At 40.4% G+C, this 26509-nt stretch overlaps 1 protein-coding gene across 1 annotated transcript; it reads left to right on the plus strand.

Annotated features, from left to right (window-relative positions):
* The first annotated feature begins 2485 nt into the window (after positions 1-2485).
* LOC133749976 (vomeronasal type-2 receptor 116-like) lies at positions 2486-19547 on the plus strand. Its single transcript, XM_062179345.1, has 4 exons — positions 2486-2812; positions 4055-4912; positions 16688-16811; positions 18634-19547. The coding sequence occupies exons 1-4, from the start codon at positions 2486-2488 to the stop codon at positions 19545-19547; spliced, it is 2223 nt and encodes a 740-aa protein (XP_062035329.1).
* Positions 19548-26509: the final 6962 nt, after the last annotated feature.

Genomic DNA, 26509 nt, shown 5'->3' on the forward strand with positions numbered 1-26509 from the left:
TTGTTTTTTTTTTTTTCTCGTTATACTATGCCTCTAAGTGAGCTGTCTGCTTTGTTGGAGCCTTCGGGGCTGTGATGGGTGTGGCCAGAGAGCTATGCTTGTTTCTTGAGGTTTAAGGCTGTGTAAAAGCGCGCTGGGTAGATTTTGCGGGTCGTCTCCCGCAGTTGGTTATCTGGAAGCGTTTCTTCTGCAGTTTTTTCCTTGAATCTTTTCCTGAAGCCTTGTCTCAGCTGGTGATCCAAGGCACCACCTGGGGCTTCTCCCGTGATCTTCCTCTTTAGGCGCTGTCGCCTAGGGCCAGCCGGGCCACAGGATCGCTGCCGCCACCGCTGTCGCCACCGCCGCTGTAGTACCTGTGCGCGCTCCCCGGGACTGGGACGGTGGAGAGAGGCGCTCGGTACGCCCCCGCCGCCGCCGCAGTGCCCGCGCACGCTCCCCGGGGCTGGGACCGTGGAGAGAGGCGCTCAGGCCGCCGCCGCCGCCGCCGCCGCTGCAGTGCCCGCGCACGCTCCCCGGGGCTGGGACCGTGGAGAGAGGCGCTCAGGCCGCCGCCGCCGCCGCCGCCGCCGCCGCAGTGCCCGCGCACGCTCCCCGGGGCTGGGACCGTGGAGAGAGGCGCTCAGGCCGCCGCCGCCGCCGCCGCCGCCGCCGCTGCAGTGCCCGCGCACGCTCCCCGGGGCTGGGACCGTGGAGAGAGGCGCTCAGGCCGCCGCCGCCGCCGCCGCCGCCGCCGCTGCAGTGCCCGCGCACGCTCCCCGGGGCTGGGACCGTGGAGAGAGGCGCTCAGGACGCCTCCGCCGCCGCCGCCGCCGCTGCGGTGCCCGCGCGCGCTCCCCGGGGCTGGGACCGTGGAGAGAGGTGCTCCGGCCGCCGCCGCCGCTGCCGCTGCCGCTGCGGTGCCCGCGCGCGCTCTCCGGAACTGGGACCGAGGAGAGAGGCGTTCGGGACGCCGCCGCCGCCGCTGCCGCCGCCGCCGCCGCGGCAGAGCTGCAGACGGAGGCGGGAGGAGGAGAGTTTCTGAGGCTTTTGTCTTACCCCTGGTTCCCGCGCCGGCAAGACTCTGTGGCTCGGTTCCCGCGGTTGGGTTTCCACGCAGTGGGCTCTCAGTAGATCCTCTGTGTCCCGTCCACTCGATCCGGACGCGTCTCCTCTGTAGTTTTTTTCTTGAGTCTTTTCCTAAGGCTACAGTAATTCCACTTTTATGAAACTTTATTTTCGCAGACTAATGGCGCACGTCCTCACTATCCGCCATCTTGGCTCCGCCCCTCAGACATCATATTCTAAAATCAATCTTGCTTTATCCTCAATTTTTAAAAATCTTCCAAGTTTAAAAAACATTTCACACACAAGCACTTTCACACATTTTTTATGAAACAAGGCCATATTTCAAAATATGGATCCTGTGTCAAATCACCATTCTAAACTGCTTTAAGTTCCATGTTTTGTGAAATAATAGCATTGAGATCACTAAGTGGAATCTAATGAAACACATTTCTTATATTCTAAATTTGTTTCAAGGTTATAGGAACCACAGAAATAGTTTGGAGAGATCTCTATTTTATTATCACTGCAGCTTATTGCATACACTTGAAAGATGAGTTAAGAAAACTGAAAAAAATTTGGGTTTTCAGTGAGATGTCAGTCCTGAATACACATATCTAGCACTGATGCTTATGATCTCTGCTGGATTTTTATCAACTTTGTACATGGTCCAAACTTAATACCTGGCAGGCATGTATTTGGGGGAAAAAGAAGCAAACTTGTCAGCTTTAAACTGACAGCAAGAGCTACAAGTAACCAAGCACTGAAAAATAAAGCCCTTCATGAGATAATTAATTGCATTTAAGCAAATTATTAAAAGCAAGAAACATTTCAATTAATGCTATTAATTGGCCATTCAAATAAGTAAATCTAAGAATTAAACAGACTTCAGTAGCATATAGATAAAATGGAATTTCATGCATGAGGAAAAGAGTGAATAAAAATAAACATTGTAAGTATTCTGACAATTTCAACTTCTGAATGAAATGCTCATTTTCAAGGCAAACATAACTGAATGAAAATGCTTCTGTTAGTATTTGTATACTATTCCAGAAAATTACAGAAAGGGCTTATGAAAATCCCTTTGGTGAATAGATTAGAGATGCTTCCAAACGCTAAAATGACTAACAAGTCAGATGGTGTTCAACTACTTCAGAGGGTATTGAAAACAGAGATGCTTGTCTCATGGGTTCCATCCCTAGTAGAAGTGAAATCCCATGTTGGGACACAGCAAGACTTTCCTGAAGGACTAGGGAAGGTGAGTGTGATCATGGACACAGTTTGCTTCAGAGGAATCTGAGGCCATACCAAATTCTTCTAGAGCCCTTGGAACCTCACTCACACCTCCTCCATGTGCCAGAGCTGAGGTACCACTGAGTGGAAGCCTGAGTCTGACCATTGCTGCCTCAGGGCATCGCTGTGTTGTTGCTCTGAATTCCATGGTATGACCCTTCTCCCCAATGCTGCCGCTCTCTGTAGGTGGCTGTGGAAAAACTACCAATATGTGCTGGCGTTCCGCTTTGCCATCCAGGAGATCAATAAGGACCCCCAGATACTCCCCAACCTGACCCTCAGTTTCCAACTCTACAATTCTGTTACCAGTGGTCAGTTCACCCTGAGGAGCACTCTGCACTGCCTGACTGGAAAGCATCATCTCATCCCTAACTACACCTGCCAGACACAAGGCAAGACGGTTGCCATCATTGCTGGAACCATGTCAGCATTTTCAGCTGAAACTGGAACAATGTTGGAGCTGTACAAAACCCCACAGGTAAATGTGTTGTGAATTCTGGTGAGAAATTCTACCATCTCCCACCAGACCTGTCCAATTTGAAGCAAGGGTCATGTGGAAGCCAACTGCACATATAGCACCACGATTTGAAACAGATACTGAGGAATTCCTTAGATTGTGAGAAAGATCACTGTCTAGGCCCAATGTATCCATCCCCACCTGCTGAAAAAGTTGACTGCTGACTATTGACAGGAAATACCCACAGCGTAGTGATATCTTAGGTTGACTCAATGTTAGACATGGGTGTATCAAGGCCTGGGCCCAGACTTTCCATTTGGAACCCACTGAGGTCCAATCCCAAAGATCATCAAGGAGTATTTGGGGCTGAGTTACACTTAGAAGAGATTTTACTCTCTCCCTATGCCTAATCCTGACTTCCTCATATTCAGCAGATTCATTCACAGGACTCCCAGTTCACTTCCATGTGCAACTAAGATTTAGATCTTAGTGTGAGTTTGACAGAATAAGAAACAAATATAGGCAGACAGTGCACACCTATTCATGGTATAGTCACAAAATAGCCACCATAGTGCTGGTGCTCACTGGCCATGGTGAAAGCACTCAATCCAAATCTTCCAAGGAGGTGTCAGGAACCCAATCACATAACCAATCAAACTGCTTACCAGGGCCTGTATTCACATTTCCAGGATTCTTAATGGAGACCAACTGCAAACAGGTAGCAATCTGTACACATTACCACCAAGCTCAGACTGAAATAGCTTAGGAGGATTGTGGTCTGAAAAGCAATTTTACCTAAACTCAGAGATGGTAGGTGAATATATTTTTCAAGACAATTTAGGATATGCTGTGAAAACAAATGCAATTCAAAGTATCAGGAGATCAACCCACACAAAATATTTGTCCCAGAGGAAACACCTCACACCAGTTGCAGTGGGAGCTGTTCTCCACATGCCTCATGAGGTGAGAGGTGGGAAAGACCAATGTCCTGGTGATTCTGAATCCAAAATACATACCTTCTTCTCCCTACAAATATACTGAAGAACATGAGTATCTTACACATTATCTTTCATGCTATGAATGAAGATTTACATTGCTTCTCCTAAAAGCAACATGCATAAAGCAAAGTTACACTGCTCCCAGGTGATAGGATTTACGTATGCCTACACGGAATATTTCTTCAGAGGACTTTTTTCTCACTTCCTAAGACAGACAACTCAAAACCGACAAAAGTCAAATCATGGCTGTTTTCTTTCCATTCAGATCACATACGGCCCTTTTGATCCTATGCTAAGTGAGAGAGACAAGTTTCCATCACTCTATCAGATGGCCAACAGTGACAGCTCTCTGGCCTGTGGAATGCTCTCCTTGCTGCTACATTTTGGCTGGATTTGGGTGGTGATCTTTGTATCTAATGACATAAAAGGAGAGCACTTCCTTCGGGAAATTCAAACCGAGATGGTAAAGAAAGGTGTCTGCTTGGCCTATTCAGTAAAGCTCCCGGACACTAAGTCAAGATATGAAGAAACTGAAATATCCTTCCTAGAAGGGCTTCGAATTTCATCTGCAAATGTGTATATTCTATATGGTGATGTGAGGAGCCTCTATACCATGGAATTTCTTAGCAAATACTATTTAACCCTGGGGAAGGTATGGATCATGGCTGCAAAGTGGGAGATTGTTGTGAAAGAGACAGACCACATGCTGCACTCTTTCCATGGAGGCTTCTCATTTTCACAGCACAAGGGGGAAATCCCTGGCCTCAACCATTTTGTCAAGACAGTGGACCCTTCCCACTACCCAGAAGATTTCTTCCTCAGTCAACTATGGCTTCATGCTTTTCACTGCTTACCTCCTGGGTCACTTTGTGGAACAGTTGGAGTCTGCCCACCAAATGCTTCCTTTGAGTTTTTCCCAGGGCACATTGACATGCTGACCATATCTGACTCCAGCTATTTCATCTACAATGCTGTGTATGCAGTGGCCCATGCCCTCCATAAGATGCTTTCAGAGAAAATAGAAAAGGGATCTCCAGGAGATGCATCTCAACCTAGGATTCTTCCATGGCAGGTAAACATCTCCCAGAACAGGACATGCATGAACACCTGTTCGCATCCTCAGGTATTTTTATTGCAGTACCACATGACCATATTTTAATGTTGAGATTGCCATGATCAGGTATAATGGAAAGTGGGTTCTTTCACACCACACAGGGCATAGATACATCTGTAATTGTTATCTGTGTGTGGAGAATTTGTTATCTGCTATGGAACATTTTTAAAAATATTTTCTGCTTCCAATAGGGTCATAGTCAAAGTGGAAGTTCTCTCCTCCCTTCAGAGAAAGGTACCTGCTTCTTTGATGGCCCCATACTTTCCACTGGGATCTCACTCGCAGAGATCTTTCATTTAGGTCTTCTTCTTTTTTTTCTTTTCCATGGTATCTTGGCTTTCCATGCCTACAATACTCTAATGGGCTCTTCAGCCAGATCTGAATGCCTTAAGGGCTGATTCTGAGGCCAGAGTGTTGTTTAGGACATCTGCCATTCTATGAGTCTTCCACTTTGACTATGACCCTATCGGAATAAGATCAAAGTCAGCGAACTCTAAAGGCTTCCATAGCCCTGGCAACTCATGAATAGAGCCTAGGGAGATTACTGACACCATGAACAGGAGTGTCAAATTGTTAAGTCAGCAACAGGAGTCACTGTGTACTTACATCCCATGTGGGATCTGTCCTTAATGTGTTGTCTAATGTGCAGTGATGCTATAACTAGTACTGAAACAGTATTTTTACACTTTGTGTCTCTGTGTGGGTACAAACTGATGAGATCTTTACTAATTGTATACTGAATCGATCTTCTGTATATAAAGATAATTGGAAATGAAAAAAAAAACCTGGTGTTAAATTGGAAATGGCATAGAAAATTAATTTTTTTAAAAAATATTATGTAGGATCTCTGTCTTTAATGTGCTGTACACTGTTATTTAATGCTATAACTAGTACTCCAACAGTATTTTTTTCACTTTGTGTTGCTATATGGGCAAACTGTTGAAATCTTTACCTAATATATACTAAACTGATCTTCTGTATATAAAGAGAATTGAAAATGAATCTTGATGCGAATGGAAGGGGAGAGGGAGCGGGAAAGGGGAGGGTTGTGGGTGGGAGGGAAGTTATGGGAGGGGGGAAGCCATTGTAACCCATAAGCTGTACTTTGGTAATTTGTATTCATTAAATAAAAGTTTAATAAATGAAAAAAATGCAAAAAAAGAAAAATAAATCGCATTTGCTTATTTAAAAAAATATTATCTGCTATGCAACATATTAAAAATCATTTTAAAATGGTATATATGCTAAGAAATGCGCATAAGTCTAGAGATAAATGAGTTTTTGGTCACCTTATCACACTCATAACCAACACCCAAATGAAGAACATAGCATTACTAGTACTTCAAGCATCCTAAGTAGACACCACTCAATTTTATTTTTAGTCTGTGAAAGAGGAACATATTGTCAGTAATATGATTTGATTTAGGGAAGCACTGTTTATAATTACATAGGAAATGATCTAAAGTCCACACAATTTTATACTCATATATTAACTAACACAAATGAGAGGAAACATAATATTTTTGTAGCACTGGCTTATATAATTTACTGTGATGACCTCCACTTTTAAAGGTCAAGATTTCATTCTTAATCATGGCTGTGTAATATTCATATATATGATATAGTGATATTATATATATATATATATATATATATAAGTATCTCACCAATTCCTTCTCCCAGTCATTAGTTGGTGGACATCTAGATGATTCTACACCTTAGGTATCGTGCACTGAGCTTCTATAGAATTGGGAGTGCAGGAGACTCACTCTTGTGCTGATTTCAACTCATTTGGATACATTCCCAGGTGTGAGACAACTAGGCCATGTTGTAGAACCAATATTGGTTTTCTGAGGAGTTCCTCTATTGTCTTTCATTATGTTTCTACTGGCTTGCAATCCTTCCCATCAACATTGTATTAGGGTACCTTTTTTCCTGATCCTCAACAGAATTTGCTGTTTTTCAAATTTTGGATAATATTCATTCAAAGTGGGATGAAGTGAAATCCCACCTTAGTTTTTATTGGTACTTCCTTGATGATTAGTGATCCTGAACATCTTTTCATGTTTCTCTTGGCCACTAGTATTTCATCCTGTGAAAAATGCCTGTTCATATCCTTAGTTCATGTCTTAACTAGATTGTTGGTTATGTTATTGTTAACTTTCTTGAACTCCTTATACATCTGGAGATTAACACTGTATTGGATCCATGTTTTGCAAATATTTTCTCCCATTTCGTAAGTAGTGTCTTCACTTAGATGAGTATGTCTTTTGCTGATGAGAAGTTACTTAGCTTAATGTATATTCTTGCCTTTATTGCCTTTACTTCTGGGATCTTATCCAAAAAATTCTTGCCAGGGAAATGACTTGCAGTGTTTCTTCAATGTTTTCCTCTTGTAATTTGATGGTTTCAGGTTTTAGGTTTAGATCCTTGATAAACTATGAGTTCATATTTGTATAGGGTGTAGGGTAGCAGTCTGATTTAAAATCTCTGCATGTGGAAATCCAAATGTCTGCATTTGTTGAAGAGACTTATTCTAGGGAGTGAGTTTAGCTCCATGTAACATTTTCAATTCAGACTCCGTAAAGACAGATCATAGAATAATGTTTCTCACAGTATGGTGCAATGTTTAAAATACCTAACACAGCTCATTACAAAGACTGGGAAGAAAAAATGATCAAAAGTACTCTTTTTGTTGGAATGTATGTAAGGCTAGGAAATGTGGACTCTGGACATATCCCATAGCAGCTATGTATCCTATAATAATATCCCCTACAGCTGTGCGCTGCAGTCCATGCCCTCTGTGAGACATTACTGGGGCAAATAGCATTGGGGTGCACAGTTTATCATAAAATGACTCTGAAACAGGAAAATATCCTGATCAAATTATTTGAGTATATCAAATAAATTGAATGTCTCACAGAAGATAAATATATATTCTATATTATACATATATGTAAATTAAATTGACTTTAGCATGTTTACTTCACTATGTAATTTCTGGGATTACATCCAATATTAAGTAACATACTATTTGTGATTTGATAGACTCACATTTTAAAAGTAAGTGTATTGGCCAAGAAGGCTTACAAATATAAGATTATAGAATATTTATGAAGTTCGTGGTTAAATTAGTGAAGACGCAATGATAGTCCTTTAAAAAATTGGCTGTCCCACAACAGGTGTCAGGAGACTCTGAAAGTCAAGAGTTAATACACACTGTTCAGATACTAACTGCCATCAGGGTATTGTTTTATATATATATATATATATATATATATATATATATATATATATAGCAAATAAAAATTTACAAAGTACAACTTTTGCATTGTTGTGGCTTTATCCCCCATAACCTCTCTCCCACCCATAACCACCCCATCTCCCACTCCCTCTGCCATCCCAGTCTTCATCAAGATTCATTTTCATTATCTTTATATACAGGTGATCAACTTAGTATATACTAAGTAAAGATTTCAACAGACTGCACCCACACAACCGCACAAGATATAGAGTACTCTTTGACTAGTAGTTTTACTGTTAATTCTCATAGTACAACACTTTAAGGACAGAGATCCTACATGGAGAGCAGGTGCACAGTGACTCCCATTGTTGAGTTAACAATTGACACTCTTATCTATAACGTCAGTAATCACCCGAGGCTCTTGCCATGAGCTTTCAAGGCTATGGAAGCCTCCTGAGTTCACCAACTCTGATCTTACTTAGTCAAGGCCATATCACAAGTGGGGGTCCATTCCTCCCTTCAGAGAAAGCTGCCTCCTTCCTTGATGGCCCATTCTTTCTGCTGGGATCTCATTCACCGAGATGTTTCATTCAGGTTGTTTTTGCCACAGTGCCTTGGCTTTCCATGCCTGTGAGACTCTCATGGGCCTTTTAGCCAGATCTGAATGCCCCAAGGGTTGATTCTGAGTCTGGAGTGCTGTTCAGGGCATTTGCCATTCTATGAGTCTGCTGTGTATCCTGCTTCCCCCGTAGGATCATTGTCTCCCTTTTAATTCTATCCTTCATTATTTGCATACACTGGTCTTATTTGTGCAATCTCTTTGAAACTTAGCCTTTTTGATCAATTATGTACTTCAAATGATCACTTTAACAAGTGAGATGGAATGGGTACATGCCACCTTGATGGGATTGAATTGGAATCCCCTGGCATATTTCTAACTCTACCATTGGAGGTAAGTTGAGTGTGCATGTGCCAAACTGTATATCTCCTCAATCTCTTACTCCCACTCTTATATTTAGCAGAGATCACTTTTCAGTTAATTTTAAATGCCTAAGAATAATTGTGTATTAACTAAGGAGTTCGAACAATGGTATTAAGTAGAACAAACAAAAATACTAAAAGGAATAAAATAGTAAGTTGTTCCTCAACAGTCAAGACAAGAGATGATCTGGTCATTGTTTCTCATAGTGTCCATTTCACTTCAACAGGTTTCCTTTTAGGTGCTCAGTTAGTTGTCACCAATCAAGGAGAACATATGCTATTTGTCCCTTTGGGACTGGCTTAATTCACTCAGAATAATGTTTTCCAGATTCCTCCATTTTGTTGCAAATGTCCAGATTTCATTTATTAAACGGCTGTACAGTATTCTACAGAGTACATACCCATAATTTCTTTATCCAGTCATCTGTTGATGGGCATTTATGTTGATTACATGTCTTAGCTATTGTGAATTGAGCTGCAATAAACATTGAGGTGCACACAGCTCTTTTTTTCCGGTTTAATTTCCTTTGGGTAAATTCCAAAGAGTGCGAAGGCTGGGTCCTGTGGTAGTGCTATATTCAGGTTTCTGAGGACTCTCCAAACTGTCTTCCATAGTGGCTTTACCAGTTTGCATTCCCACCAACAGTGGATTAGTGTCCCTTTTTCCCCACATCCTCACCAGCATCTGTTGTTAGTTGATTTCTGTATGTAAGCCATTCTAACTAGGGTGAGGCGAAACCTCATTGTGGTTTTGATTTGCATTTCCCTGATGGCTAAAGATCCTGAGCATTTTTTCATGTGTCTGTTGGCCATTTGGATTTCCTCTTTTGAAAAATGGCTGTTAAGGTCCTTGACCCATCTTTATATTGGGTTGGTTGTTTTGTTGTTGTGGAGTTTCTTGATCATTTTATAGATTCTAGTTGTTAATTCTTTACCAGTCGTGTAGTTTTCAAATAATTTCTCCCATCATGTTGGTTGCCTCTTCACTTTCCTATTTCTTTTGCTGTAAAGAAACTTCTCAATTTGAGGTAATCCCATTTGGCTATTTTAGCTTTGACTACCTGTGCCACTGGGGTTTTCTCCAGGAATTCTTTGCCTGTTCCAATGTCTTGAAGGGTTTCCCCTATGCTCTCAATTAATTTCATGGTGTCACGGCATATATCTAGATCTTGGATCCATGGTGAGTGGATTTTTGTATATGGTGTTAGATAGGGGTCTTGCGTCATACTTCGACATGTTGACATCCAGTTTTCACAGCACCATTTGTTGAAGAGGCTGTCCCTGTTCCAGGGGTTGGTTTTAGCTCCTTTGTCGAATATGAGTTGGCTGTAGATGTTTGGATTGATTTCCAGTGTTTCTATTCTATTCCATTGGTCTGTCCATCTGTTTTTGAACAAGTACCAGGCTGTTTTGAAATAACTGTCCTGTAGTATGTCTTGAAGTCTGACTCCAGCTTTGTTTTTATTATAAAGAATTTCTTTAACTATTCACGGTCTCCTGTTTCTCCATATGCATTTCAGCATCATTTTTTCTGGGTCTATGAAGAATGACTTTGGTATTTTGATTGGTATTGCATTGAATCTGTAAATTGCTTTGGGGAGAATGAACATTTTGATGATATTGATTCTTCCAATCCGTGAACATGGCAGATTCTTCCTTTTTTTGTTTCTTCTGGTATTTCTTTCTTTAAGATTTTGTAGTTTTCATCATAGAGATCTTTGACATTTTTGGTTAAATTTATCCCAAGGTACTTCAATATTTTGTGGCTATTGTGATTGGGATTGATCTTAGAAGTTCTTCCATGGCCTCAGCATTGTCTGTGTATAAAAAGGCTGTTGATTTCTGAGCATTAACTTTGTATCCTGCTACTTTACCAAACTCTTCTATGAGATTCAATATTCTCTTAGAAAAATTTCTTGGATCCCCTATATATAGGATCATGTCATCTGCTCATAGGGATAGTTTGACTTCCTCTTTTCACATTTGTATTCCTTTAATTTCTTTTTCTTGCCTAATGTCTCTGGCTAAACCTTCTAGGACTACATTGAATAGCAATAGTGAGAGTGGGCATCCCTGTCTGATGTCAGTTTCAATGGAAATGCCTCCAACTGTTCCCCATTCAATATGTTGCTGGCCATGAGTTTATCATAAATTGCCTTAGTTGTGTCGAGGAATGTTCCTTCTAACCCCAATCTGCTTAAAGTTTCATCATGAAATGGTGTTGTTTTGTCAAATGCTTTCTCTGCTGCTATTGAGATAATCCTATGATTTCAGTCTGTCAACTTGTTAATGTGATTGATTTTCAAACACTGAACCATCCCTGCATACCAGGGATTAATCCCACTTGGTTCGTGTGAATGATCTTTCTGATGTGTAGTTGGATTCGGTTTGCAAGGATTTTGTTGAGTATTTTTGCATCTATGTTCATCAGGGAGATAGGTCTATAGTTTTCTTTCTTTTCTGTGTCTTTCCAGGGCTTAGGAATTAAGAAAATATTGGTGGCCAGCGCCATGGCTCACTAGGCTAATCTTCTGCCTGTGGCACTGGTACCCCGGGTTCTAGTCCTGGTTGGGGTGCTGGTTCTGCCTGGTAGCTACTCTTCCAGTCCAGCTCTCTGCTGTGGACCAGAAAGGCAGTGGAGGATGGCCCAAGTGCTTGGGCCCTGAACCCACACAAGAGACCAGGAGGAAGCACCAGGCTCCAGGCTTCAGATTGGAGCAGCATGCCGGCTGCAGCGGCCATTTGGGGGGTGAACCAATAGAAGGAAGACTTTCTCTCTGTCTCTCTCTCTCTCTGTGTGTGTCTAACTCCCCTGTCAAAAAGAAAAGATGATATTGGCTTCACAGAAAGAATTTGGGAGGATTCCCTCCCTTTCCATTGTTTTGAATAACTTGAGAAAAACTGGGGTTAGTTGTTCTTTAAAAGTCTGGTAGAATTCAGCGGTGAAGCCATCCAGTCCTGGGCCTTTTTCATTAGTATATTTGTTGCTGATTCATGGTTATGTGTCTATTTAGGTTTTCTATATCTTCATGGCTCAGTTTAGGAAGGTTGTAAGGGTCCAGGAATCTCTCCATTTCTTCCAGGTTCCCCAATTTGTTAGCTTACATCTCTTTGTAATGGTTTCCAATGATTCTTTTTATTTCTGTTGTGTGTGTCGGTACATTTCCATTACCATTATTAAGTTTACAGATTTGGGTCTTCCCTCTCCTTTTTTGGTAGGTTGGGCCAATGATGTGTCTATTTTGTTTATTTTTTCAAAGAACAAGCTCTTAGTTTTGTTGATCTTTTGTATTTTTTTGGTTTCAATTCTGTTTATTTCTTCTCTAATCTATAGTATTTATTTTCTTCTTCTGAGTTTGGGTTGGATTTGCTGCTGTTTTTCTATATCCTTGCGGTGCATTGAGAGGTCATTTATTTGCTTCCTGTCCAGTTTCTTGATGTAGGCACCAATTGCTATAAGCTTTCCTCCTAGGACTTCTTTTACTGTATCCCACAAGTTTTGATAGGTTGTATTGCAATTTTCATTTGTTTCTAGAAATCCTTTGATTTCTCTTTTGATTTCTTCTATGACCCACTGTTCATTCAGAATCATGTTGTTCATTCTCCATGTATTTGCATATGGTGTAGAGATTCTCGAGTTGTTGGTTTATAGTTTCACTGCACTATGGTCTGAGAAGATGCATCGTACAGTTTCATTTTTTTTATTTTTTTGAGGCTCCCTTTATGGCCTAGCATATGGTCAACCCTAGAGTACATTCCATGTACTGGGTAGAAATATGTGAACTCTGTGGCTGTGGGGTAGAAGGCTCTGAACATATCTACTGAGTCTACTTGGTCTATAGCACCAATTAGCTCTGTTGTTTACTTGTTGGTTTTCTGTCTGGTTGATCTGTCCATTGGTGAGAGTGGCATGTTGAATTCCCCTGTTACTATTGTATTTGAATCTATATCTCCCTTTAAGTCCTTTAGTAATTCTTTCAAGTAGCCAGGTACCCTATAATTAGGTGCATATACACTTATAATAGTAATGTCTTCATGTGGATTGATCCTTTAATCATTATATAATGCCCTTCTCTCTTTTAATAGTTTTTGTGTTAAAGTCTATTTTGTCTGATATTAGGATGGCCACCCCAGCTCTTTTTTGATTTCTGTTAGCTTGGAGTATCCTTTTCCATCCTTTCACTTTCAGTCTGCAGGCATCTTTGCTGATAAGGTGTGTTTCCTGAAGGCAGCATATAGATAGATTCTCTTTTTTAATTCAATCAGCTAGTCTGTCTCTCTTGGTTGCAGAGTTGAGGCCATTTACATTCACTGTGACTATTATTAAATACTGTCTTTTTCCAGTCATGTTTCCTTAAATAAGCTGTTTATGTATTTTGAGATTTGTTTGTAGTTTAGTTGGCTCATTTTCTACATTCACCTTTTTTGTACTGAAGTTCTTGTTTCTGTATTTCTGTGTGCAGCAAGTCTTTGAGCTAGTGTTGTAGGGTTGGACGTGAGAGTACAAATTCTTTCAGTTTCTGTTTGTTGTGGAAGATCTTTATTTCCCCTACATTCATATATGATAGCTTTTCTGGGTATAGTATTCTAGGTTGGCATTGTTTGTCTTTAAAACTTGGACTATATCATGCCATTATCTCTTTGCCTGTAGTGTTTGCGATAAGTCTGGGGTGAGTCTGATTAAATTATCCCTGAATGTGATTTGTCGTTTCTCTCTGGAACAATTTAGGATTTGTTCTTTGTGTTTCACTGAGCTGAGTGTTGCCCCAATGTGTTGTGGTGAATTTCTCTTCTGGTCTAATTTGTTGGGGCCCCTGAGTATTTGTTGAATTTGGTTGTTTCTATCAATTTGCCTCTGTTGCAAGTTTTTCTGACATTATTTCATTGAAAATGTTATACAAATAGAATTACACATAAACAGTATAAACATTTTTATGAGTTTGGATTTGCCAGCAGCAGCCAGGGATGTCAGGTTCCAGGAACTTTGTTATGAAAAATTATGCTTGGATTTCTATTTTATTTAACAGAATTCAACTGATATTTCATTTAATATTGTTAAACTATAAAAAAATTATTTGAAAATCAAAGTTACTGTGAGAGGGGGAGAGACAGAAAGAGAAAAGGAGACAGATCTTGCATCTGCTGATTCACTCCACAATGGCTGCAAGGACCAGGACTGGGAACACTCTAAGCTAGGATGCAGGAGTTTAACTGGGTCTCCCATGTAAGCGTAGGGGCCCAAGCACTTGGACCATCATCTAATGCTTTCCCAGGTACATTGGCAGAAACCTGAACCAGCAGTAGAACAACTATAATTTAACCAGCACTCACAGGGATGCTGGGCACTGAAGACAGCAGCTTCACCTGCTGCACCACAAGACCAGCCCAAATTTTGTTAAAGTAAAAAAATTTTGATAGGAAAAGGATAGATTTCATATATTTCATAGATGCAATTCTAAGAAGATATCCATTCTTCCTTCCCTCCCTCTCTCATTCTCCCCTCCTTCCTTTCTTTTTAATTTTTGCAAAAATATCATTTCAATTTCCTTTATAATCACAAGTGTAATGCCACAGTAATCATAATGATTCATAAATGAAAAGTAGAAAGACCATGTTCCACAGAACTTACACAAGGTGATAAGCAAAAATGAAATCTAAGATATCAGTTTCATTTTGATACATGGTTTGGTTTTTCTTTACATTTATAGTAACTACTACACATCACAGAAAACAAATGGTATTTTCTGGTTGGAACTGGCTTATTTCAGTAAACATAAGCATAAAGGTCTTCAGTTGCACTCATTTTTTGTCAAAGAGAAGATTTCATTCTATTTGGGAGGGGGTATATTTTGAAAAGTGCACATGTTTGCATTCACCTGTGGAACCATCACAATAATGAAGATATTGCATATATAAAGCCATGTTGTTCACATTTGGAAAACTAAGATGAGCTTTCCTAAACCTCTAACCAATCTTTCATAGTCAGCCACCCTGTGGGACACATCCTGTGATTTCTCTGGATTCAAATGATCCCCATCATTTTAGCGGGGTGGGGGGTAGAATTCCCTGCATTTGAACACATGATATGATGATCATCCAGACAAAAGTCAGCCTCCACCAAATAGAAACCCTGAGGATAGACAGGAGGCAAAAGAAGGATTTCTCAGTCATATGCACCTCCCAACTCTAATCTGAATGTTCTCCCTCTTTCCAATTGTGCCGCCCCTCCAGCTTCATCCACTCCTGAGGAAAATCCAATTTACCAACAGTGTTGGGGAGGATGTTTCCTTCCATGAAACAAGACACCGTATGTCACACTATGATATCCACAACATTGTGAATTTTCCTGCTGGATTTCGTTTGCTGATTAAAATTGGGGAGTTCTCCTCTGAGAGTGCACATGACCAAGGCTTGGTCCTCAATGAAGAGATGATAGAATGGCCTATAGCATTCAAGAAGGTGTGGATCCATGGAAAATTGGATACATACAGAGTGTCTGAGAGGAGATTAAGTGTGAGATTTTAAATAAGCATTCAATTCTCAATTATCATCTTGGCTTCAAAAGATATGGTGTCCCCAACACATATATGAGTCAATGTGTATTAGAAGTGTACATCTGTATCAGTTATTGTTGTTTTTACTTTGGAAATAATTATGCATTCAGACATTGAGTGACTAAAATGAGCAATGTTAATGAATAGAGATAGAGATCAGTTTATAGACGTACAATTACTAAATACATGTGTACAGAAATTCTAAATTTTTTCAATTTTTTATTTATATAAGCTGAAAAAAATTTCATTTCATGTATTATATATATATATACAGATTTAGAAGAACAGTGATATCTTAAACAAATATGATGAGAGTCACATATTTTAATGCAGCATGAACACAAGTAAATTATAAGTTGATTTATCCATCGCCTATTTGTAGAAACCATTCTCATTTTCATTGTCATTGTGGTTGCCAATAAGTTCAGTTTCTTTTCTGCATAGCATCTCACAGCTGTGATCAAATGTTTTATCATCATTCTAATGTTGAAATCCCCCAGGGAATTTTGTGGTTCATTTGTACAACTATCATGCTTTATGCCCAAAGTGCATTCTTAGTTTCTTGAAATTGATACTCTCCCTGCATCTAGAAGTCCAGAAGAGGATTAGATACACAATCCATGTTTTTATAACATTTGTTCATCATTTCTCTGTGGCCTTGTCTCTTTCTGAATACTCAGTCTCAAATATACACATTACAGAAAAATAATCTGAATGTTAAAGATTTCAGAGGAAGAAATGTAGTAGAAAGAAAAAAAGGCCTAGAAGAATAGATCTGGTGATGAACAAAATTACAGCAATCAGGTACCCTCATAATGTTTGGTAGACAATTGACAAACCTGGAACGAGCATCATAGACTACAAATTGGATGTATGAAAAAATCAACAAGACACAGACTGGGGAAGACAGTGATGACCTTCAGCGTGATGGGGCAAATAGAGACATTTTATCACAGTGCCTACTGATGTGCAAAACAATGACCATCACTTCTCTTTCCCCCTCAGACTCCACAGTCTTTATGTAGCCAGAGGTGTGGTCCAGGATTCAGGAAAATGCCACAGGAAGGAAGAGCTGTCTGCTGCTACATTTGTGTTATTTGTCCAAAGAGAGACATTTCCAATCATACAGGTAGAAAACATCTAACTCACTATGAAAACTCCACCATCTTAACTCTTTCTAGATAAAAAGGAAACCAAGAATATTTATAATGGGAGAAGAGTGTCCCATTGTTCTCCATGCACACTTTCACTCACTCTTTCCATATACTTGTTGTATGCTCACTCTCGCCATCTCATTATGTGTAAGCTGTAGTCTGGTGGTGCTCATCCTCTCTAGCTCAACACTGACACTGATTCTCTCCGACATCCTTCTTTTCCATCCAGTGCTGGATGAGACTGTCTCAATCTGAGATCTTCTAGTAGGCCTACTAATGTCTGAACAAAAAATATCAGATGAGTGTTTGTTAAGGCTCCCTAAGGATTTCTAGAAATCTTGAAATCAAAACTCTTTCATACACAACTGAGAAGCAGGGAGCTACTTCACAGGAATTGTGATGGGAATACTGTATTACTTTCTGTGCTGGGCCTTTTATGTAGTGCGTGGTGTGTAGTACACATAATGAATGCTTCCTTTGTTCTTTTTTCTATACTAGAATAAGAGAAAATAAGAGTGAAATATATGAACAAAACATCCTAATAACTATGCAACTACATAACACCTCCAGTCCATGAAGCTTGTATGATTACCAAGTTAAAACCTAAGTAGCACCTTACTACAAGTGTGGGCCAACTAATATCATTTCCTTTCTTTTAAAAACTATTTTTTTATTTCAAAGAGTTACAGAGGAGAGAGAGAGAGAGAGAGAGAGAGAGAGAGAGAGAGAGAGAGAGAGATTCCATCTACTTATTCATGCTCCAGACTTACCCAATTGACCAGGTTTGGCAAGGCAGAAGCCAGCAGCCAGGTTCATTTGGGTCTCCCACATGGGGACCCAAGTACTTGGGCCATCTTCTTCTGCTTTTTCCAGGCCATTAGCAGGGAGCTGGATTGGAAATAGATTACTGGAACACAAAACAATGTCCATAAGGGATGCTGGCATTGCAGGTGGTGGCTTTACATATCATGCCACAACACTGAATATGTTTTTGTTTATTAAATTGACATATGATTGAAAGAGACACATGTCCACAAACTGGCCTGTTCTTAATGACTTCTTTCATGCTGCTGCTGCAGAAGTGTATTACTTCAACAGAGACAATGTGGTGCCCATGTGGAGTTCACATGACTAAAATGATGAACAAGCCATTCTTTCCGTGAAATGAGTGGAAAGTTCTCTTTCAATACAGTGATGAAAATATCACTTACTCCAATATAACCGTATAAAAACTATTAGAAATAATTCTTTTCTATACAATCACAGTATCTCAGCATTTATGTGGAAAGAGTGATGAGTCCAGGAAATTAGAGTATTGATTGATGTATGGATGTCCCAGGAGTGATAGATATTTTAAATAGGTCATCTCCATTTGAGTATAAAAAAACCTTAAACCTGGTAATAACCCCAGACAAATGTTATAACCCATGTGAATACAAGCTTCTCCAGAGAAAAACACTAGGGACAGTAGTGAAGAAGGTTTGGAAGAATCTATGACCATGTGGAATACAGGAAATTCATCATTTTTAGAAAATAAAACACTGAAAGAAATATCTCTGAATGACAAAATGAGTCCCCAGAGCCCCACGTGCTAAGGAGCTTGTTTCAGTGAGTTTCCTACACCTAGAGACGAGCATTCTCTCTGGGTCAGGAGTGCAGAAATATCCTTTAGTGTGTCCTGGTATACATCAGAGCAGGCTGGACTCACCATGATGTTGCAAAGGTGACCATTTTCCTTAACAGGGAAAAAGGAGCAAATTGTGAAATGGAAACACAGAGTCTTCCTTTTCTCCACAGATGCAGAGCAGTGCATCCGGTGTGCAGATCACGAGTACCCAAACCAGGAGAGAAACCACTGCCTCCCCAAGCTGGTGACCTTCTTAGCCTTTGAGGATGCCCTGGGGATGGCTCTGGCCTGCATGGCTCTGTGCTTCTCTGTCCTCACAGCTGCGGTCCTCTGGGTCTTTGTGAAGCACCGAGACACTCCCATAGTCAAGGCCAATAACCGGACCCTCAGCTACATCCTGCTCATCGCCCTCCTCCTGTGCTTCCTCTGCTCCTTACTCTTCCTTGGCCGTCCCAACACAGCCACCTGCCTCCTCCAGCAAATAACATTTGGCCTTGTGTTCACAGTGGCTGTTTCCACCGTGCTGGCCAAGACCATCACTGTGATTCTGGCCTTCAAAGCTCTGAAACCTGGAAGAACTACCAGGCGATTGCTGGTATCAGGAGCTTCTAACTTCATCATCCCCATCTGCTCCTTGATCCAACTGGCTCTCTGTGGCATCTGGCTTGGGACTTCTCCTCCATTTATTGAGTTAGATGCCCAATCTGAGCACAGCCACATCATCCTGGTGTGCAATAAGGGTTCAGTCAAAGCCTTCTACTGTGTCCTGGGCTACCTGGGCTCCTTGGCCCTAGTGAGCTTCACTGTGGCTTTCCTAGCCAGGAATCTGCCTGACACGTTCAATGAAGCCAAGTTCCTGACGTTCAGCATGCTGGTGTTCTGCAGTGTCTGGGTGACCTTCCTGCCTGTCTACCACAGCACCAAGGGGAAGGTCATGGTGGCCGTGGAGGTCTTCTCCATCTTGGCCTCCAGTGCAGGGCTCCTGGGGTGCATCTTTGCTCCCAAGTGCTACATTATTCTCATAAAACCTGATAAAAATTCTTTGAAAGCTTTAAAGAACCAATGCAGTTCTAGGAGATCCTGAAATTTTTCTCATGTGTTTCTTCACCTTTTCAGCTTCGTAATCAAAGGGAAGTTGCATTCCAACATTGTAAAATAAGCAAAACTAAAAATCGTTTTGTTTAGGCATCTAGCCTAGCAATTAAGATCACCTTGTTCCATGATTGTACAGTTTCCATATATGCATGGATATGTCCCCAGTTTGTTCTTTTCCACTGATCAAACCAATTCTGAGCCAATGCCACACTCTTAATTACTGTGGTATAATAAAAAATTCTGATATTTAGAAGTGTGTGTACCTTTGTTCATTTTTAGAATTGTACTATCTATTTTGGGATGTCTATACTAACTTTAGTATCAGTTTGTCGAGTTCCACTAAAAATCTTTTGTGGTATTTTGCTCAGTTAAATTTATAGGTTCAAGCTGGGGAGCTATGACATCTTTATAAAATTCTGTAATCCAATATATTAATATTATGTTGATTTTTAAATATCCTTCAAAAACATTTTCTAATTTGGTGATAAAACTCTTGTATGTCTGTCAGCTTTTTTTCTATGTATAACTTCTGTTGCTATTATAAAGGCAGATCTTTTTTATATTAAATTTTTAAGTTTCTTGTTGCTTCTGCTATAGATTCTGCAATAAAGTGGATTTATTTACCAAAAAAAAAAAAAAGATCACCTTGTTCCACATGACACTATTTGGGTTTGTAATTTGGTTCTGACCCCTGACCCCAGATTCCCAAGAAATAAACCCTTTGAGTGAGTGGTGATGACTCAGAGATATTGGGTCCCTTTCAGTCAGCATTTTTCCTGGATCCTGGCTCTGGCCTCCGTTCAGGCTCAGCTACTGTGGGCACTGAGATGTGAAGCAGTGAAAGGTTGGTTTCTCAACCATCTCTCTCTCTCCATTTCTCTCTACCTCTCAAAAAACACAATGTCATCTAGAAATATTTTAATAAAAAATAAGAGTGATATTTAAAACTGAAACAGAGCTGACCAGCAAGTTATAAATACCAATGTCATTTTATATGATAGGGCTATCCCTGAAAATATACACACTGTTTGCTGCTTAGGACGCCTGTCATTCTATAAGTCTTTCATGTGGACTACTTCCCACGTTGTATCATTCTCTCCATTTTAATTCTCTCTATTGTTATTACCAAACACTTGATCCTATTTATATGATCCCTCTGACACTTAATCTTATCTATATGATCAATTAAACATAATATGATCACTTTAACATGTAAGATGGCATTATTACTGCCCAGTTTCATGGGTTTTGGAGTATCAGAGTGAGATTTTAGGTTTACCCTTAGAAGTAAGTCCATGGGGATGTATGCAAAACTATACAGTTCCTCTCTCTCTGTCTTCTTTCCACCTTTATTATTTACAGGGATCTGCTTTCCATTGACTTTATAAACATATGATTAATTCTATTTTTTTAATTAATTCTATGTTAAAGAAAGAGTTCAACCAATGGTATTAAGTAGGAAAAAATAATAATTTTAAAAAATAGGCCGGTGCCACGGCTTAACAGGCTAATCTGGCTTAACAGGCTAATCCTCCACCTTGCAGCGCCAGCACACTGGATTCTAGCCCCATTTGGGGCGCCGGATTCTATCCCGGTTGCCCCTCTTCCAAGCTAGCGCTCTGCTATGGCCCGGGAAGGCAGTGGAGGATGGCCCAAGTGCTTGGGCCCTGCACCCACATGGGAGACCAGGAGAAGCACCTGGCTCCTGGCTTCAGATCAGCAAGATGCGCTGGCTGCAGCGGCCATTTGAGGGTGAACCAATGGCAAAAAGAAGACCTTTCTCTCTGTCTCTCTCTCTCTCACTATCAACTCTGCCTGTAAAAAAAATAATAATAATAATTTTAAAAATTTAAAAAACTGCTCCTCAACAGATAAGACAAAGGTTGTTTAATTCATTGCTTATCATAGTGACAGTTTAATTTTTATACAGCTTTCCTTTTAGGTGCTCTGTTAGTTATCACAGATCATGGAGAACATATGGTTTTGACCCTTTGGGACTGGCTTATTTCTCTCTAAGTATGATGTTTTCCAGAGTCATTGTTGCAAATGATCAGATTTCACCTTTTTTTACCACTGTGTAGTATTCCATAGAGTACATATCCCAAAATTGCTTTACCTAGTCTTAGTTGATGGGCATTTATGTTGATTCCATATTTTAGCTATTATGATTTGAGCTGCAATAAACATGGGAGTGCAGATAACTCTTGCATATGCTGATTTCATTTCCCTTGGGTAAATTCCCAGGAGTGGGATGGCTAGGTCATATGGTAGGACTACATTCAGATTTCTGATGTATCTCCAAACTACCTTCTATAATGGTTTTCCAAGTCTACATTCCACCAACAGTGGATTAGGTTTCCTTTTTCCCCACAATCACACCAGCATTTCTTGTTTGTTAATTTCTGTATGAGAGCCATTCTAACTGGGGTGAGGCGAAATCTCATTGTGGTTTAGATTTACATTTCCCTGATGGCTAGTAATCTTGAACATTTTTTCATGTGTCTGTTGGCTATTTGGATTATATCAAAAGTACTATCAAGATGTGATATGGTGTTAAATTTTAAGTTTTGATAATATAAAATGCTCCTGATATAAATGTCTGAAAGTTAAAAAGTCTAATGATTTTGTGTTACTAGATGTGATGGTCATCTTAATGAGAAAGGCCCAGAGGCCTAAAGGGTTAAATGTTCTGTAAAACACTACAGGTGCTTTCAAAAACAATGGAGTAAGCAAGTGCCTCTTGTTGGTTAATGAGGTTATAATTTTTAATGTGGCAATTTAATCTTTTGACATCTACAGTTTTGTATATGGTAACAAAAAAGACCTAAAGATTTCAAGAAGCTATTACTGAAACTGCTTTATTGTTCTATCTTGTATGTAACACGTGTGCACATATTGTATGTCTTCATGGGAAGATTTATTTTTTTAAAAACTTTTGTTTAATGAATATAAATTTCCAAAGTACAGCTTATGGATTACAGTGGCTTCCCCCCTCCCCTAACTTCCCTCCCACCTGCAACCCTCCCCTTTCCCGCTCCCTCTCCCCTTCCATTCACATCAAGATTCATTTTCAATTCTCTTTATATACAGAAGATCAGTTTAGTGTATATTAGGTAAAGATTTCAACAGTTTGCCCATGGGAAGATTTATTAAGAGCTTTGTTTTAACTGGCTTATAGATAAAAAGATTGCTCATTGATTTAAACTGCTAAAATTAATCAAAGATACATTTTGATCCATGTGACCTGAATCTCTGTATCAGATGTTTTAAATCTGTTGGTACAAAGAAACTAAAAACATTTTTATATGTTTGTGCTTGAGTTTGCTGCTTAAACAAGCTACACCATGTTAGATATTTAAAAGATGTTTCCAAATACATGTATTCTTAGAATTTATAGAAGGCATTGGACCTTCTGGTAAATGTTTTCCTAAGTTGTTATCTAAAAGTTGAAATAGCTTTCTAAGTTTTTATTTGATATTGGTATTGTCAGTAAGCGATCTGGGACTTCCTCCCTCATTTCTCTATTCTAAGCCTGACTTCTTCCCTCATTCCTCTATTCTCTTCAAGGTGAGAAACCGACTCTATACTAAAGGATTCTCTAAGATGCACATTTGAATTTAGATCTTATAAAAGGGATGGCTAACATTTTCTGTAAGCATAGCATAGTCAAAAGGAGAGATAAATTATGATTACACAGCTAGATTTACCTCGACATGACACAGTAAACAGACCAAAGGGAGAGAAAGCACCTTTCTTAGGTTCTCCATAATGAGAAATTTTGTCTTTTGTTCTTTTGTTCTAGATCCTATCTAGCTCATCTGGGGCCTCATTCCTTATAATCATAGCCTCTACTCTAATATCAATGGCTCTACTCTTTTTTTTTTGACAGACAGAGTGGTCAGTGAGAGAGAGAGAGAGACAGAGAGAAAGGTCTTCCTTTACCGTTGGTTCACCCTCCAATGGCTGCCATGGCTGGCGTGCTGCAGCCAGCGCACCACGCTGATCCAAAGCCAGGAGCCAGGTGCTTCCTCCTGGTCTCCCATGTGAGTGCAGGGCCCAAGCACTTGGGCCATCCTCCACTGCACTCCCGGGCCACAGCAGAGAGCTGGACTGGAAGAGGGGCAACCAGGACAGAATCCAGCACCCCAACCGGGACTAGAATCTGGTATGCTGGTGCCGCAGGCAGAGGATTAGCCTATTGAGCCATGGCACTGGCTGCTAACACAGATTTTAAAAAGGTTACCAGAGCAGAAAAATTTTCGAGGACCAGGAAGCATTCTAGAGTGAAGATGGTTCAGAATGCCTGAACCAAAACATGTGTTTATACCCCGGCCTATATTCTTGCAGAACTATGGTCTTCTTGCTTATTTGTTGAACATTTTGTTTGGTGGAGCATTAAGCCTTTGAGGACAATGCAAACTAAAACTATGTTATTGCAAAAATAACAAAAAAATTAGCTTCAGCCAAAAAAAAAAGAGAGAGAGAATAAAACTGCAGAACAGAATGATAAAAATCAGGTGGGCACTGTGGCTCATTGGTTAATCCTCTGCCAGCAGCACCAGCATACCATATGGGCACCAGGTTCTAGTCCCAGTTGCTCCTCTTCCAGTCCAGCTCTCTGCTGTGGCCCGGGAATGCAGTGGAGGATGGCCCAACTGCTTGGGCCATGCACCCACATGGGAGACCAGGAGGAAGCACCTGGTTCCTGGCTTCGGATCGGCATGGCACACCAGCCGTAGCAGCCATTTGGGAAGTGAACCAACAGAAGGAAGACCTTTCTCTCTGTCTCTCTCTGTCCAACTCTGCCTGTCTAATAAAAAAAATGATGAAAATCAATAAAATGGAAAATTATACTTCAAAAAGAGGAATGAAAGATGCATGCTGCAATGTGGATGGGTTTGGAATCTGGATCCAATTGAATGAAGCCAGACTCCTATGCCACATACTGACTAGAAAGCCCTTTATTTAATAAATAAAAATTTCCAAAGTACAACTTTTGGACTATAGTGGTTATTCCACCCATACCCGACCTCCCATCCACAAACCATCCCTGCTCCTATTCCCTCTACCACCCTATTCTTCATCAAGATTCATTTTCAATTATCTTTATACACAGAAGATCAACTCTATACTAAGTAAAGAGTTCAACAGCTTGCACACACACACGCACACACACAAAGTATAAAGTACTCTTTAAAGACTAATTTTACAGTTAATTCTCATAGTACAATACATTAAGGATGGAGGTCCTACATGGGGAGCAAGTGCACAGTGACTCCTGTTGTTGATTTAACAATTGATACTCTTATTTATGATGTCGGTGATCACCCAAGGCACTTGCCATGAGCTGCCAAGGCTATGGAAGCCTCTAGAGTTCACAAACTATGACCTTACTTAGACAAGGCCATAATCAAAATGGAAGTGCACTCCTCCCTTGAGAGAAGGGTACCTCTTTCTTTGATGGCCCATGTTTTCCTCTGGGATCTCACTCACAGAGATCTTTCATGTACGTAGTTTGCCACAGTGTCTTGGCTTTCATGCCTAAGAAAATCTCCTGGGCTTTTTAGCCAGATCTAAATGCCTTAAGGGCTGATTCTGAGGCCAGAGTGCTGTTTAGGGTATGTGCCATTCAATGAATCTGTGGTGAGGCCTGCTTCCCATGTTGGATCATTCTTTCCTTTTTAATTCTCTCTATTGTTATTAGCAGACACTTGGTCTTATTTATGTGATCTCTTTGACACTTAATCCTATTTTTATGATCAATTATGAAGTTAAACTCATAATTTTAACTGGTAAGAATGCATTGGTACTTACCAACTTAATGGGATTTGGAGTCCCATAGCAAGTTTTTAGCTTTACCCTTAGGGGTAAGTCCAAGGAAAGTGTGCTGAACTGTACATCCCTCCCTCTCTTATTCTCATTCTTATTTTTAACAGGGATTGATTTTCAATTGAATTAAAATACCTAATAATAATTGTGTTAAGTAAAGGGTTCAACCAATGGTATTAAGTAAAAGAAAATACTAAAAAGAATAAAATAGAAAGCTATTCCTCAACAGTCAGGACACACATAGATAATTGCCACTTCTCAGAATTATTCAGAAAAGGTAAATTTATAGAAACTGAAGGGGGGCCGGCGCCATGGCTCACTTGGTTAATCCTCAACCTGCGGCACCAGAATCCCATATGGGCACCAGTTTCTAGTCCCGGTTACTCCTCTTCCAGTCCAGCTCTCTGCTGTGGCCCAGGAGGGCAGTGGAGGATGGCCCAAGTGCTTCGGCCTTGAACCCATGTGGGAGACCAGGAAGAAGCACCTGGATCCTGGCTTTAGATCGGGCTAGCTCCAGCTGTAGTGGCCATTTGGGGGATGAACCAATGGAGGGATGACCTTTCTCTCTGTCTCTCCCTCTCACTGTCTGTAATTCTACATGTCAAATAAATAACCTTTTTTAAAAAATAACATTGCTGTTGTAGCCTTGATGGGCAACAAAGGTTTAATTTACAGCATGATTCATTTTTACTCAATTTAAAATTTTCCCTAAACTCCATTACTAACTCTGAGATGGAGAGAAACAGGTTAGTGATAGAGACAAAGAGACTTCCTATTCGATGCTTCACACATCTACACCCCCAATGCTTGTACCTGGGCTGAGGTTACAACCAACAACAGGGAGTCAGACCCTAGATTTTCACATGGGTGCCAGGACCAAGTTACATGAAGATTCACCACTTCCTTCCGAGGGCCCCCAGGACTCAAAAGTCCAGGTCAGGGGCCAAAACCAGAGCCAGAAATTGATGCCATGAACTCAGATTGCTAGTCTAAACATCCAACTAACAAGTAATTTATTTTTTAAAAAATCCATTTTAGCTCCTTCATATATCGGGAATGCTACGCAGCCTGGATTCTTGGTCCTAAACTCTGAAAATGTGAAAGGAAAACAAGTAGAAATTT

The sequence above is a fragment of the Lepus europaeus genome, chromosome 20, assembly GCF_033115175.1.
Source record: "Lepus europaeus isolate LE1 chromosome 20, mLepTim1.pri, whole genome shotgun sequence".
NCBI classification, from domain to species: domain Eukaryota; kingdom Metazoa; phylum Chordata; class Mammalia; order Lagomorpha; family Leporidae; genus Lepus; species Lepus europaeus.

Excerpts from the sequence above, each read along its gene's own strand:
- LOC133749976 (XM_062179345.1), top strand. The coding sequence starts at position 2,486 with ATGACCCTTCTCCCCAATGCTGCCGCTCTCTGTAGGTGGCTGTGGAAA. Across the intron at positions 4,913-16,687 it reads ACACCTGTTCGCATCCTCAG|ACTCCACAGTCTTTATGTAG; the intron begins GTATTTTTATTG and ends TTTCCCCCTCAG. Across the intron at positions 16,812-18,633 it reads AGACATTTCCAATCATACAG|ATGCAGAGCAGTGCATCCGG; the intron begins GTAGAAAACATC and ends TTTTCTCCACAG.